The sequence below is a fragment of the Bidens hawaiensis genome, unplaced genomic scaffold, assembly GCF_021521415.1.
Source record: "Bidens hawaiensis isolate Kalapana, Puna unplaced genomic scaffold, B.hawaiensis_p1.1 tig00012097_1, whole genome shotgun sequence".
In the NCBI taxonomy this organism is placed as follows: Eukaryota; Viridiplantae; Streptophyta; class Magnoliopsida; order Asterales; family Asteraceae; genus Bidens; species Bidens hawaiensis.
In genome coordinates this window covers 411503-425752 of record NW_027491973.1, presented here as the reverse complement: position 1 = coordinate 425752, position 14250 = coordinate 411503, and the positions used below count along the sequence as shown (strand labels likewise).

Genomic DNA, 14250 nt, shown 5'->3' with positions numbered 1-14250 from the left:
AAGCTCTTGGGAATTCCACATCTCAGGGGGAGTCAACAAGTGCAGCGGGCGGTACAGGTGATGAGGTGGTGGTCGTGGATGTTGAGGAGATGGATGATGAGTTTATAGGTGATGATTATGTATTACCAGTTGAAGAGATAGAGAAGATTGGTGCAGAGATTGTTATTGATAATGATATTGAAGAGGGAGAGATAGTAGAAGAGAATGTGGAGCATGAGATTCCGGATGTTGATAAGGCAGATATGAGTAAAGATATGGGAAGTGATGAGACGGAATGGGAAGAGTAGCCAAGATGGAAAGAAAGCTATGCTCAGTGGTTCGTAAAAACTAAGAAACCGGCGGTCCCTACTATGTTCAAGAAGAGTTACAACATTAGCGGTTATGCTGAATCGAGAAAGGGGATTATATGCTGGATATATGATGAGCAGTTGAGGCTCTTTGTGATTAAAAGGTATGATGGTGTTCAGTACTTCAAAAGGCTGTTGAGATCGTTGAATACATTGCCAGAGTGTGAAGTGAAAGACTTAGCCAGATTGGGGTTGATAAACAGAAGTGATGATAACATGGCTAGAGTCATTGGGAAGATAGTTTGGAAGGAAAGTATAAAAGAGAAGAAGTTCGAGCTGTTGAAACCACAAAAGGGAAAACTTATTGAAGACAAAGATAGAGGATTGAGAGCAGATGGCAAGCCTTGGATGATTATGAAGTATAACCCGATCCGGTGTTTAAAAGAAGTGCCGATGAAACAAATGCCCAAGGATGTGCTGAAAGATCTGAAGTGGTGGTATGTAGATTGTGAAACAGCTGAAGTAGTAATGGAAGACGAAGATGAACAAGAGCTGCTGAGAGTATATGATCCGATGCATCTAGTGAACTTGTCTCAAGCTGATCTGCAGGTGCTGAATGAGAAGAAGATATTTTATATTCCTGCTTGGAAAGACGAAGCGAAGAAATATCAAAGAGTTGTTTCGGTATGTGTACGAGAAGGAGTTCATGCTTGAAGACGAAAGATCCGAGATTGTTCAAGATTACAAGACACGTGTTTGAAGATAAAGATATGAAGCTACTGCCAAGGGGGAGTCTGTTGGTTCATGATGTCAGTAGTTCAGTATATAGTGTCTGTAATCAAGTTAGTTGGATTTGTATTTTGTGTTTAAGCGAAGTTAGCTCACAAGTTCGCTGATATAGGCGAACTTGTGAACCAAGCGAAGTTAGTGACAACTTCGCCTGAACATGCCAGGCGAAGTTGTCGTGTTATATAATCTGTTAGGTTACGGCAGAAGATTAGTTTTCAGTTTACGAGTTTATGAGTTTGTGTAATTGGTGATTGATATCACGTGTTTCCAGTTGCAATACAACGAGTCTTTGTTTATTGTAACGTGTGTTTGATCGTGTTAACGTATATCGTCTTCTACGCTCGTAACGTCTTACGTAGGGATTCCGCACCTACGTAGAACGAGATATTCCGTGTAGATCCGGCTGGGAACCTACAGTAGTGTGCTTATTGTGCAAATAATTAAATAGCTACGGCATGCTTTGACTTTGCACAGTTGGTATTGTGGTTCATTTAGACACACAGGAATTGGTTATATAAATTCACTTTTTCAGTTACTATGTTGCTTTAATTTTTATTATGTTAATTTATAATTATTGATATTTTTGAAATATACAGTGATGTTGATTCAATAGTTTATCCTAACTTGCAACTGGAAATCATTACAAAGTTGCCTTCAATACGGTGATGTACAAATTGGTAGCTATTAGGTGGAAGATCATTGATCAATTGTGACCATAAGAGATGTGGACTTTTTGATAGTCAAACTTGAATTGAAATACTCGTTCGGATACAAAGTAATATACTTTTGAGTTTATGGGTCATGGTTGGAAAGTATGCTTGTAATGTTATAACATGGATTTTTTAATTATAATTTAACTTAAAGGGTATAATGATAAAACTGTAATTTTGTTTTCTTTCCTTTCAAACTCAGGAACAAGCAAAATGTTTAATTTTCTTTCGTTTTCTTTTCTTTTCATTAAACTCGGGAACACGAAATAAAATCATATATTTTCCTTTCTTTTCTCTTTTAATTTTCTTTCCTTTCTTCTCTCTCTTTAAATGAACTCGGGAATATAGCGTAAATTTAAAGCCAATACTAAATTAACTACTTTTGTGTGACGTACTTTAATTGTAATTCTTTTGACTATAGGAGCATTTATGTCCTAAATAATATCAAGTTGTATGAATTCTATAATATTATAAAATCTTCATGTGAAATTTCACTATTTGTTTCAATAACATTGGAAATACCCGTAATACCCGGTGTCCGGTGATCGAGTCTTGTTTTAGATTTGAATAATTCATTTTAGGCTTTTAGCTATTATCGATGTTGTATTCTGTGCTTAATATAATATTGACTGACGTATTAAATTAAAAATATATCACAAATCAATGCGGTCAGTGGCGGGTCTTAAGCATTTAGTATGAATGGATCGAAGACACAACAATCAAATATTTTTTCCTATTTCTAAGTATCGGGTCGGCAATCTGATTCGGGCTGGATCAAAAAATAATTTCAAACCCTAACACTGCATTCTTGAGTTTTTTATTGAAAGGATTAGAAAAGAAAAGATAAGAAATTTTTTCTTTTTTCATTGTTAAGTTTTTTCATTAAAAGAAAAAGAAAGAGAATGGAAAGAAAAGTTATGGCTTTTTTTCTCCAAAGCTTTTCAGCCAAATATGACCTGATTCTGAAAGAGAGTTTATAGTCATGTGCAATATTACTAATTTACCATATTTTTTCCTTCCTATCTAACTCAATAATAAGGATATGATTGTAAAGTTACAATTTTTTTTCCTATCTTTTCCTTCCTATGTAACTCAAGAATGTAATTAACCCTTTCTTTTCTATTCTTTTATTTTAACTCGAGAATGTCTTTTAAATATATAATTTCTTTTTCTTTCTTCCCCTATCCAATCTTATCATTTCTTTTTTCCTTGTATTTTAAACCCGAGAATGCAGTGTAACATACTAAATTAAAAGAAATACAAAATGGTGAAATGTGAATACCGAACCTGGTCTCTGCTTGCTTCTGTTGACTTTTTTGATTAATCGATTTCACTACCACACGAGTCAGTTTCGAACCTCAGGCCTCAGCAGACAACGACAATGCCCAATCAATCAATCGATTTCACATACAAACGATTTCATCAATTCACGTGTTTTCTTCTCAGCTTCTGTTCTGGCTTTTGTGTCGAACCTCATAAGTCAGTAAGTCACACAACGGCCATCGCACAATGGAACTCCATTTGTTGTTGTGTTCAAACATCAACCATATATTAGGGTTGGATTTTGGGCTTAATACTTAGTTTTTTTGTTTAAAGTTTATTTTGGTTTGGGGTTGGTCTTATGGAGTTTTATTTCTTAGTTTTCCTTTCTTTATCTTTACGTTTATTTCGTAAATGATTTCTCATATTCGGCTTTAAACAAACTTTACATTTATAAAAATTCAAGCCTAGCCCGGACTCAAATAACTTGGTTGGGCCGACTCAATACATATATATATTTTATTGATTTATTCGAAAAAAAGGCATTACCAAGCGCAAAACGTGATGGGGCTGCGGCCCGGTTTGGCCCAAATAAAGATCCGCCAGTGAATGCGGCAAATTGTAATTTGGTTGGTTTGTTTGGAATCTTGAGATAGCCTCAATGTGAGGTTAGAAGAATGGCGTGCAGCTCTAGAGGACAAAGGATTAAGGATTAGTTGTTCAAAGACCAAGTATTTGCATTATGATTTTAGTGGTGCTGGAGACGTCAAGGACTCTTAGATCACCATCGGGGGTCAATCGGTTCCACAAGCTACTAAGTTCAAATATTTAGGATTGTTTGTACAAAGAAATGGGGAGATGGATAGTGACGTAACCTACCGCATTCAAGCTGGCTGTTGTAGGTGGAGAGCAGCTACGGGGGTTTTGTGAGATAGGAGGTTCCCAACTAAATTAAAAGGGAAATTTTACAGAATTGATGTTAGACCTGTTTTGTTATATAGGACAAACTGTTGGGCCATCAAGAAAACACAAGCGCGTAAGATGGAGGTGGCGAATATAAGGATGCTGAGGTGGATGTGTGGGCACACAAGGTTGGACCGAATAAGAAATGAGGTTTCTAGGGAACGACTAGGAATTATTAGTATATGTGAAAAAATAAAGGAGGGGAGATTGAGATGGTATGGACATGTGAAGAGAAGACAGGTAGCATCGCCGGTTAGAGTAGTGGAAACCCTCAACATAGAAGAAAGGAGGAGTAGAGGTAGACCCAAATTGACTTGGGATGAGCAGATTAGGCAGGATTTGCTAGAGTTACACCTCTCTGAGGGCATGGTCCATGACAGGTGTTCACGGAGACGTAGGATTAAGGTTAAGGACTTTTACGTTGTGTTCCCGAGTTAATTTATGAAAAGAAAAGCAAGGAAAAGAAAGTTTTCTTTTCTTTTGGTATCTCCTCCTTTTTTTCAATTTATTTTCCTTTCAAATCTTTCCAAATTGGAAAGATACAAATTAACTTAAATTACTCATTATTTTCTCTCCCCTCCCCTCCTTTTCTTTCTTTAAATGAAACTCGGAAACACCCCTTTTATATTTTCCTTCCTTTTCCTTTCTTAAATAAAACTCAGGAACACAACATATTTTTTCCATCCCTTCCTTTCCTTCTTTAAATGAAACTCGGAACACAGTGTTAGAGAATTCCATTTTGTTTCTTAGCATTAGCGTATGGGCTTAGACTCTTCTACATTTTAGGCGGATTTTGCTTGTATTTTTTCTTTTGTTGGTATGTCTATTTGGATTCTATGATTTCTTATATGTTGATATTTGACTATGCACTTTAACACAATAAGTTTTGTTATTGGTACATAAGTGTTTATATGTTGCATGCTTGGAGCCGAAGGTCGTTTTGGAAGCAGCCTCTCTATTCTCATAAAAAAAGGTAAAGTCTGCCTATATCACACTTTCCTTCGTTGTCCAGATTAGTTTGGTGAAGTTAGGAAAAGTGTGGGATTTGTTTGCCTAACATTTATTCAATCTCCACTTACGTGCTTCACGTGACTTATTAACAAATTACAATCTTTTCCTTTTTAAGATATAAAACGACAAACAAGTTTTATATCATTCCTTACTAGTTACAACCCCTTTTCAAACTCCCTTATTTAAAGTTAAACTAGTAGTTAACGTCATGCTTCGTGACATGACTGTTAAATCGAACAAAAAAATACATGTAAAAATGTGAAGTTCGAGTACAAATATTTCAAGCATAGTCAATTAGTCATGTTCATTCAAAACAATACACTGTGTAATTAACCAATGAGTTAAATATGATTATGGATACTACGCCATTACATAATTAGAAGGCAGCAAAAGAGTTTTTTACTTCATATGTTTTGGTGTTGATAGATAGAGGCTTTTTGCAGTTGCAGGAACCTAAACGCGTGTACAATGTAATGGCAAATTAGTGACAAACGAAAACGCCACAGTAGATAAAGTATATAATATGGCATATAATTTTGACTCACTTGACCTAATATTAAACTGCCAGCCATGGTATAAACATTACATCTGCGACATCGCATATGATTATCCATTTTAAAGACAAACTAATTAAAGTGACTTATTAATCATAAAATTGGAAAAAAAAAACAAATAAAACAACATTTGGATAGCAAGCCAAAAGAAAGTTGAAAATCCATTAACAATAGGCCGGAAAGCTGCCGTTAAAAAATTGATTGGTATCAAAGTGCTCTTTTTGTTTTGGTTTGAACCTAAGACCTGGCATCTAATTTAGATATGCGCCTCAAACCCTCTTATTTTGAGGAAGTGTTTTTGGTTTTTATAGTTTAATATTAATAAAAAAATAAAATAAATACAATTTACGTTTTCTCTTAGCAAGCGTTCGATGACCACCTCTTCATCACTCCTCTAACGGTCCTTTTTCACCCCTTGCAAATTTCATATTACGTAAAATTCTTCAATAACTTTATGAATTTGCTAATCTCAATTTCATATTAAAAAGTATTTGACGGTACAAAATTTAAGTTGATTCGGAAAATCCAACAAGAATGAGTATGCATTTTATGTAAGAAAATGTTTTTTCTACGAATCAAATATCATACATATATAGGTAGTAAACTATCACAATGTTTAAGTTGAAACGACCGAATATAGAACGTGAGTTGACGGTTAAAACATTTGATAATTATTCTGTTACTGTCAGCATGATATAATTCAATAGGAACTTTTTTTAGCAGTAATGTACTATTAATGATTGGCATGTTTAATTCAAATATTGTTGATCGCACAAATTGATATTGATGCCTAGTTACAGGCAACAGCAGTTAATATTTTAAATTATGATTGATAACCCAAGTTTGTACCATTAGCATACTTACTTTTGAAATGATGTTTATTATAATTCCACTTTAGTATTAAGTAAATTCAATTATTATTAAAATGAAATTTACGATACTAAAATCACCAAGATCACACACCATAGAGATAACATTATGGTGACTCGAACTAATCTTAAATCAAAGCCCTATAATAATCACACAAAATTTGAGATTTGAGATTTGTTGCTTACAGCCTTAGAAGTTAAAATTATAGATTACACTCCATTCAAAGATTCAAAAACTAAACACAAGGATTCTGTGTCATCGTGATGCCAATGACCAAAAGTTGAATAAAAAAGATGGAGATATAGCAAACCAACTTATAAAAGCCATAGCTGTTGCTGACATGAAACTTTTGCAATGGTTTATGTCACATCTATTAAGATCATTGCTTATAAGAACTGTAATCCCGGCACATGCACACGCAGCAGCAAAAGTAAGGGTAGATGTGATCTGCGCCACAATATGTAAAACATAATTCACCATCAGATTTCTATCGTAGTTAAGAATAATCGTTTGGTAAAAGATTGGCAATATATTACCCCGTCACCAATGGCGTAAATGGTAATAAGTGCAGGATTCCTCAAGCTTCTTTTTACACAAAGTGCATATACATCGATCATGGCTAATGACAAACTCCATAGACTTTGCAACCCAACAGCAGCCACAAGGTATCTAAAATTATTGGTCACTTGTTAGTTTGTCACACATACTTAAAATAAAAAAAATAATAATAATCTCCACTTTGTAGTTAGAGTTAGTCCATAAATGTTACAGTAGTCACTCAAATGAAACACAATGAACACGGAAGTATGATGAAACATCTAATACAGTTACTTTCCAGATTTAGCTCTTTCAAGGGATTATATATGTGGAGGCCATCCAAGTATCAACTTTTTTCTCATTAAGGCGACCCGTTTGTAAAAACCATTTTATATACCATCAAAAGATGTACTTGTAATTTACAATAGAGTTTTATTATAGTTTTGCAAAAATTAGTGTTTTTTTTTTGTTTTTTGTTTTATTTTTTGTCATTTTATAAAATATCCAACATTAGTCTAGCCAGAAATAAACGAAAACAAACAAAAACTCGAGTGGCCTCTAGATACACCATCCCCTCATTAAATGACATATTAATATATAATAAGAAAAAATCAAACACGGAAATGGAATGAACAATAGTAACAGGCCATTCTGTCACCCTGTCACTTTTTTTTTCATTTCCAAATTAAGCAAAAGTTTATCTTATTAACCAACTAAATGAAACCAAAATTTCAAAATCCAAGCATTCATGTACTTCACAATAATATGAATACAGTTAAGATCATGTATCGATTCACAATTAAACCGCCACATAACTTTCCAATACAGACATCTCAATTGCCATGAGTGATGTTTCCAAATCCATCCAATATAGACATGTGGATCATTTAATAATGAAAACAACCACATACAAAAAAATGTATGCGCTTATATTTCAGAGCATTGTGCACATTAAAGTTTAAACCTTACAAAGATTGTAGGCACTAGGTACCAATAATATAAACACTAAACTAATGTCCCAATGCATAAACACCTGCTCATAAATTGCCCTACCACTTCCCTAATCCAAATCCTTAACATGTTTATTCTAGAAAGACACATCTTCCCCTATTATGTATAATTGTAAATATCTAAGATTATACTTGGAATGAATACGTAATTTTAACACAAGGATATAAACTGAAGTAAAATCAGTCAGCATCATTACATCAATGATTTGTACTCTGCAGTGATGGATATGAGTAATTATGCATTTTCAGCATAAAACTGTAGTAACAACTAACGAGTGAGCATATATCGATAATCGATACTTACCAATGTTTAACCATATTCAATCGAACAACAGTGATAGAAGCATCACCTCCTAAAACAACAAATCATTTAAGTTTCTTAAGTCCAAAAATGCAACTTATATTTGAACCAGATAGTCTAGATTCATCAATTAGATATGCAAATGTATCATGTATAAATATCATAGTAATTGACAGGATATTTTGTTGCATATATCTAATAGTCGAAGCTTAGATAGTAAGTATATCTTATAGATATATCTCATATATTACATACACTCACATAATTAGTTAATTACAATTACAATAAGAATATAATTAAACATAATTCACAACAATTCCTAATGTCAATAACAATTAAAATCCCCAAAAACAAACAAAACCCTAAATGAACACATATACCATCATAACAGTAAACAAAACCTAATAACATGAGAAATTGGGGAAAGTTTACCGGAAAGCAGTGACGGAGGGGAAATCCGAGGTGGTGGCCATGACGGTGAGAGAAACGACGGTGAAGATGACCTGGCAAAGACGGAGAGCGAGTCCAGTTGTGGTACCAGGCATACCTTGTACGTCTTTCATCCTCACTCTTCGCGGCGGCGCTGCATCGTTTCTTCCGTCGACGAATGGCGGCGGCTCCACCGGGTGTACCGCCGGCCGGCTCATACGATGACTTCTGGATTTTAACTTTTAATTGAGAGTGTCGTCTGGATTGTTATTGTTATTATTATTTCAACGGAATTGATTTGATGGCGTTTGGTGGTAATCGGTGGACATCAATGACCAAGGGGGAATTTTTTCTTAAAGTCTATACCTTTTTTAAGCTTTCAATTTCTATATTATTATTGCCTTTTCTTTTTAATTTTTTATTTGTTCTTCCCCTTATATGGGTTATTATTAATTACTATGTGCGTTTCTATTTCTAAATAGTTTTTGAGTCTTGTAACTCTTTATAGTGGTGTATGGAGAAGGTTTCTCTTAGGAGGTGAGGGTAAGGAAGACTCGAAAACAAGGGTTATATACTTTTGAAGAAACTATCTGAGGGTTCTAAACCAGAATCGGCCGCAATCGACCCTACGACCATCTTATTAAACTGAAGATTGTCGCCCATAAAAAAATAGTTTTTGAGTCATTGAAAACTAACTAATTTATGGTTGATGAAACACACAAATTACAGTTTATTAGTATTTGATGTGTCTTTTTAAAATAAGTGTGGTAAAACGAATAATGTTAATCACTTAATTAGTTACAAAGTGGTCATAGCCAATGGTGATTGTGGATGGATGGTATAGTTCATCTACTAAAGGGCAATATTCTAAATATATAAATTTACTTGTTAAATGTTACTTTTGAATAATCAAGGTTGAGATTTTAGTTTGGTCGTTTAATATGGCTATAAATGTTGTATATAAAGCGATATATTAATGTCACGATACGATTGATAGTACGGATGTCATGTATGAAAGTATTTTATTTTATTTTATATGTATATAACCAACTAGATTGCATATTGCACACATGGTTCTTTGGGCGTATATAAAGGGCATTTACATTACACATTTTGATGTCCTTTACTTAGTCAACTTGGCTTCTATAACTAAGAAAATGTTGGTGTTAACAAGGGAACTCCCCTTTCTATATTCTCAAAGTTGACTATATTCAAGCAATATAGTATGATCAAATATAAAAGGCATCAAACTATCGAAGTTTAAGGTCATATTCTAGGTGCGAGGATGTAATACTTGAATTAAGTCTATTAAGATGCCTAAATTTAAAACGGGATATTACTCCTTGAAAGCTTATTACAAAGAATCAACCCTAAGACTTAAAAAGAGTTGTATATTTGGGTCTCCCAAGGAACTTCAAGCCAAATGATCCGTTAGAAATCCATATAGGACTTTTGGCATGTTCATCTTATGTAGATTAGCTAAGTGGCTATGTTCGCAGTTTTATAGGTTGAACATAACATGTCAGGAACCTGGAAATTGTGTCAAGTAAATAAAGGTGACGTTGGGTGGTGGCAGCCGGGCGGGCGGTGATAAAGATAGGAACCGATGGTTTGAGATGACAGATGGATGTCAGTGAGTGGTGGAAGATTACAACTCGTTCGATTAAATTTCTTCAAAATTAAAAGGAATTGTGAATTCTTTACGGAATGATTTTGAGTAAATAAAGTTTTTTTTTTCTTTAACAGTTAAAGTTTTTTTTTTCCACCTATTTTATCATATGTCTCAAGTATACTAGAACTCATAACCTTTTGGTTGTAAGCCACGTTCTTTTATCACTAGACTAAGCTAGTGGTTGTAAAATATAAATTTGTCAACCAATCATATGTTAAATTTAATAGTGAGTTTATAAAAATAAACTTTTACAAATTTTAATGAAATAAAATATTTATTGCAATATTATTTTTATACTGCATTCTTTAGTTTTTTATTTATGGGTTTAATGAAATATTTATTACAAATTTTAATGAAATATTTATTGTAATATTATTTTTATACTACATTCTTGAGTTTTTTTATTTAATGAAATAAAATATTTAGAGAATTCGAGATCGAGATGGAAGAAGAAATTCTGTTATTTTATATCTAAAATAATAATAATAAAAATGAAAGTAACCTCTTCTCCCATAGACTCGGACACACAGACCTCAATCAAGATCTCAAAATCATATTATTTTAATAATAATAATAAAAATGAAAGTCCTTCCTGTTTATCAATCAAGATCTCAAAATCATGAAGATCATCATCACACCCACTTCCGTTCTTTCATGTGTCTGCAACTACGGACGGACGCCGTCAATATTTATAAATGGCTTGTATGAAACTCGGTACAAAACCTGAGGCGTTTCGTGTTGTAGACCACACCTGGTACTCGATTTTATTATTATTTTTTTTATTTTGTAACATTTTATGTTGTACCCTTTTAACACATATGCAAAAACTAGATTTTGTAATTAGAGATTTAGCGTTTATCTATCAATTTAATTACTAAACCTTGATTATATAACATTCAGGCAGTGCACAAGCGGCCTTCCAAGTGATGTCACAATTGAGATTGGAGAAACATCATTTTACCTTCACAAGGTTAGTGTCTAAATTATTATCATCCATTTTATTTTGCCGTGACAAATAAAATTAATTAGCTAAACGTACAAATAACCACAGTAATTTATTATTACTCTATAATTTTGAACTAGGGTAATTACACTAAAAAATGAACTAATGAAGTAAAATAACAATAGTTACTCTAGTTTAAAAATCGTAAAGTAATAATTACTCTAGTTATTCGTATATTTTTCATGATAAGAGCTGTTGAACGGCAAGAATTATGATAATAAAGCATTCAACAGTAAGGAACTACACGACCGTTATAAGAGACTCACAAAAACAGGAAGACTACAAGATAAAAAAAAACACGCGCACACATGATATTTATATATTTATTTAACAACAGTTTTGTTTCATATTTATTTAGTGAGCACTTATGCTTTCGGTCCTCATTCATACAGTTTCCTTTGATTTCAAGAAGTGGGCTCTTGGCAAAGCTAGTAGGTGACCGTCCTAATGAAGACGGGCCGATTTGTGTTCTACACCTTAATGAGATACCCGGTGGAGCTAAATCATTTGAGCTTATAGCCAAATTTTGTTATGATGTAAAACTAGAAGTCACATCCCACAATGTCATCAGCCTTAGATGTGCTGCAGACTACCTCCAAATGACAGACGATTATGGTGATGAAAACTTAGTTACACAAACCGAAAGCTTTCTAAACGAAGTGTTCACTACTTGGTCGGACACCATGAATGCACTCGAAAGCTGCGAAGAAGTTTTTCTAGATGCAGAAGAGCTTAATCTGATCTCAAGGTGCATAGAGTCTTTAGCAATGAAAGCTTGTGCGGGTCCAAGCGTATATGCCACGTCAGCAAACTGGAACGGGATTTCCACGCCTGCTAGACCACAGTCGTCAAGTGACAACTGGTGGTATAAAGATGTATCATTTCTTAATTTGCATTTATACAAACGAGTGATTCAAGCAATGGAGGCAAACGGGATGAGGCCCGAGATAATATCCGGGTCAATTGTCGGCTACGCAAAGAAATACATACCCTTAATGAACCGACAATCGAGCTTTAACGATGCGAGTCATTCTAAAACAGTCTATACACCCTCAGAAGCCGATCAAAGGGCACTTTTGGAAGAAATTGTTGGGTTACTTCCAAACCGAAAAGGAATTGTTAACACCAAGTTTCTTGTACGCCTGCTTCGGTCCGCCATGGTGTTACACGTGAGCCCATCGTGTAGGGAGAATCTCGAGAGACGCGTTGGGGCCCAGTTAGATTCGGCCCACTTAGACGATATATTGATACCGAACCAAGGTTTTAATTCGGTTGATACGTTGTATGACATTGATTGTTTTCAACGAATTCTTGATTATTTCATGACTGTGGAATCTGCTAGTCTTCATAATTCTCCTTGTATAGTCGAAGAGGGGGTCGAAGACGGGCCTCAGACTTTGTCATCTATAACGTCGGTCGCCAATCTGGTTGATTTGTTTCTTGCTGATGTGGCTGCTGATGTCAACTTAGAGCTGTTGAAGTTTCAGTCTATTGCTGTTGGTGTTCCTGATTATGCTCGCCCACAATCCGATGGCATTTATCGTGCAATTGATATCTTTTTAAAGGTAAATTTATTAACCTTTGATCATAAATTCATAATAATAAAAATGTTAAATGACAATAATAATGATGATGATGTTGCAGGCACATCTGTGGTTGGCAGACTGTGAGCGGGAGCAAATATGCAGATTAATGAATGTGCAGAAGCTATCGTTGGATGCAAGTACACACGCTGCACAAAACGAGAGGCTTCCGCTAAGGGTAATTGTCCAAGTGCTATTTTTTGAACAGTTGAGGCTGAGGACATCAATTGCAGGGTGGTTTTTCGTGTCGGAAAATGAAGATCAAATGGGCAATATAAACGAGGGTGAAGTGGTTCAAGCACGCGGGAGAATGAGTGAGATGAGGGAGCGGGTTCTTGAGCTCGAAAGGGAGTGTGAGAAGATGAGGTTTGAGATTCGCGAAGTGAAGACTAAGAAAAGTTGGATATTTTTTTTCTGCAAGCGCAGGAGGCATCGTCGATATTAGTTTTGTTTCTTGATAAATTGTTTTAGTACTTTGTTATTTATACTATTACTAACTTTTGTTAAATTGTTTTGAAATATTTGTAATGGAACATTTGTAGGATGCATTAACTTAAATTACTAGCTGATATAATAAGTCAAGTCAACTAAAAAGAAACAAAAAGATAACTGTAACCATAATAATCTTATGTAAGCAAAAGTTTTTTAGTTCAGTTTAATGATTTAACCATTTGAATAATAAAAGTGTTTAGCAGATGATTGAACAACTTGGTAGGTTGAATCAATCTTTAAACATTGATATCGACTGATTGTGTAACCAATATTTTCAGTGGGTCAATAGCAACCAACATCTAATCAATGCTATCCAAATCAATACAATTTTGCATTCTAAATAATGGAAGAGAAATTGCAACAATGGATTACAACATTTTATCAAAAATACAAGCACAAGATGGATATACAAAAAAGGTTGTAAGTTTTCCGGGATCAAAACAAAACAATACGTCGATTTGAATAGGCGGAGGAGAGGCGGGTGGAAGGGAAGAGTCGTTGAAGGAGGAGGTGGGCGGCGGGTAAAAGACGACAAAAGTTTGGGTTTAAAAGAATATAGGGTTGCGGAGAACACTTCAAAATTGAAAGTTGAGATTGTCATTAATCAAATTGTTAGTACGGATTACCCTTTGCCCAAGCAACATGGCGTGGTGCCGTCCATTTTCGCTTTCAGTACTCATGATATTTTGAAGTATAAATACTCTTGATTCCCAAAGAGTAAGGCAAAAGTTTTCCATGTCATATGTCTTACGATGATTTGTTGTCTTTGGAGGGCCTGG

The 14250-nt window shown here is 34.4% G+C and overlaps 3 protein-coding genes across 3 annotated transcripts in view; 2 read left to right on the top strand and 1 right to left on the bottom strand.

The window, feature by feature from the left end:
- LOC143539982 (aquaporin PIP2-1-like) overlaps positions 1-14250 on the top strand; it is a 179774-nt gene that overhangs the window by 80322 nt on the left and 85202 nt on the right. The gene's annotated exons all lie outside the window — the stretch shown is intronic.
- LOC143539959 (CASP-like protein 5A2) lies at positions 6633-8958 on the bottom strand. Its single transcript, XM_077033140.1, has 3 exons — positions 8725-8958; positions 6981-7113; positions 6633-6891 (listed from the first exon to the last, which is right to left on the bottom strand). The coding sequence occupies exons 1-3, from the start codon at positions 8937-8939 to the stop codon at positions 6700-6702; spliced, it is 540 nt and encodes a 179-aa protein (XP_076889255.1). The 5' UTR covers positions 8940-8958; the 3' UTR covers positions 6633-6699.
- On the top strand, positions 11089-13429 carry LOC143539958 (BTB/POZ domain-containing protein At5g03250-like). Its single transcript, XM_077033139.1, has 4 exons — positions 11089-11147; positions 11294-11363; positions 11789-12961; positions 13041-13429. The coding sequence occupies exons 1-4, from the start codon at positions 11089-11091 to the stop codon at positions 13422-13424; spliced, it is 1686 nt and encodes a 561-aa protein (XP_076889254.1). The 3' UTR covers positions 13425-13429.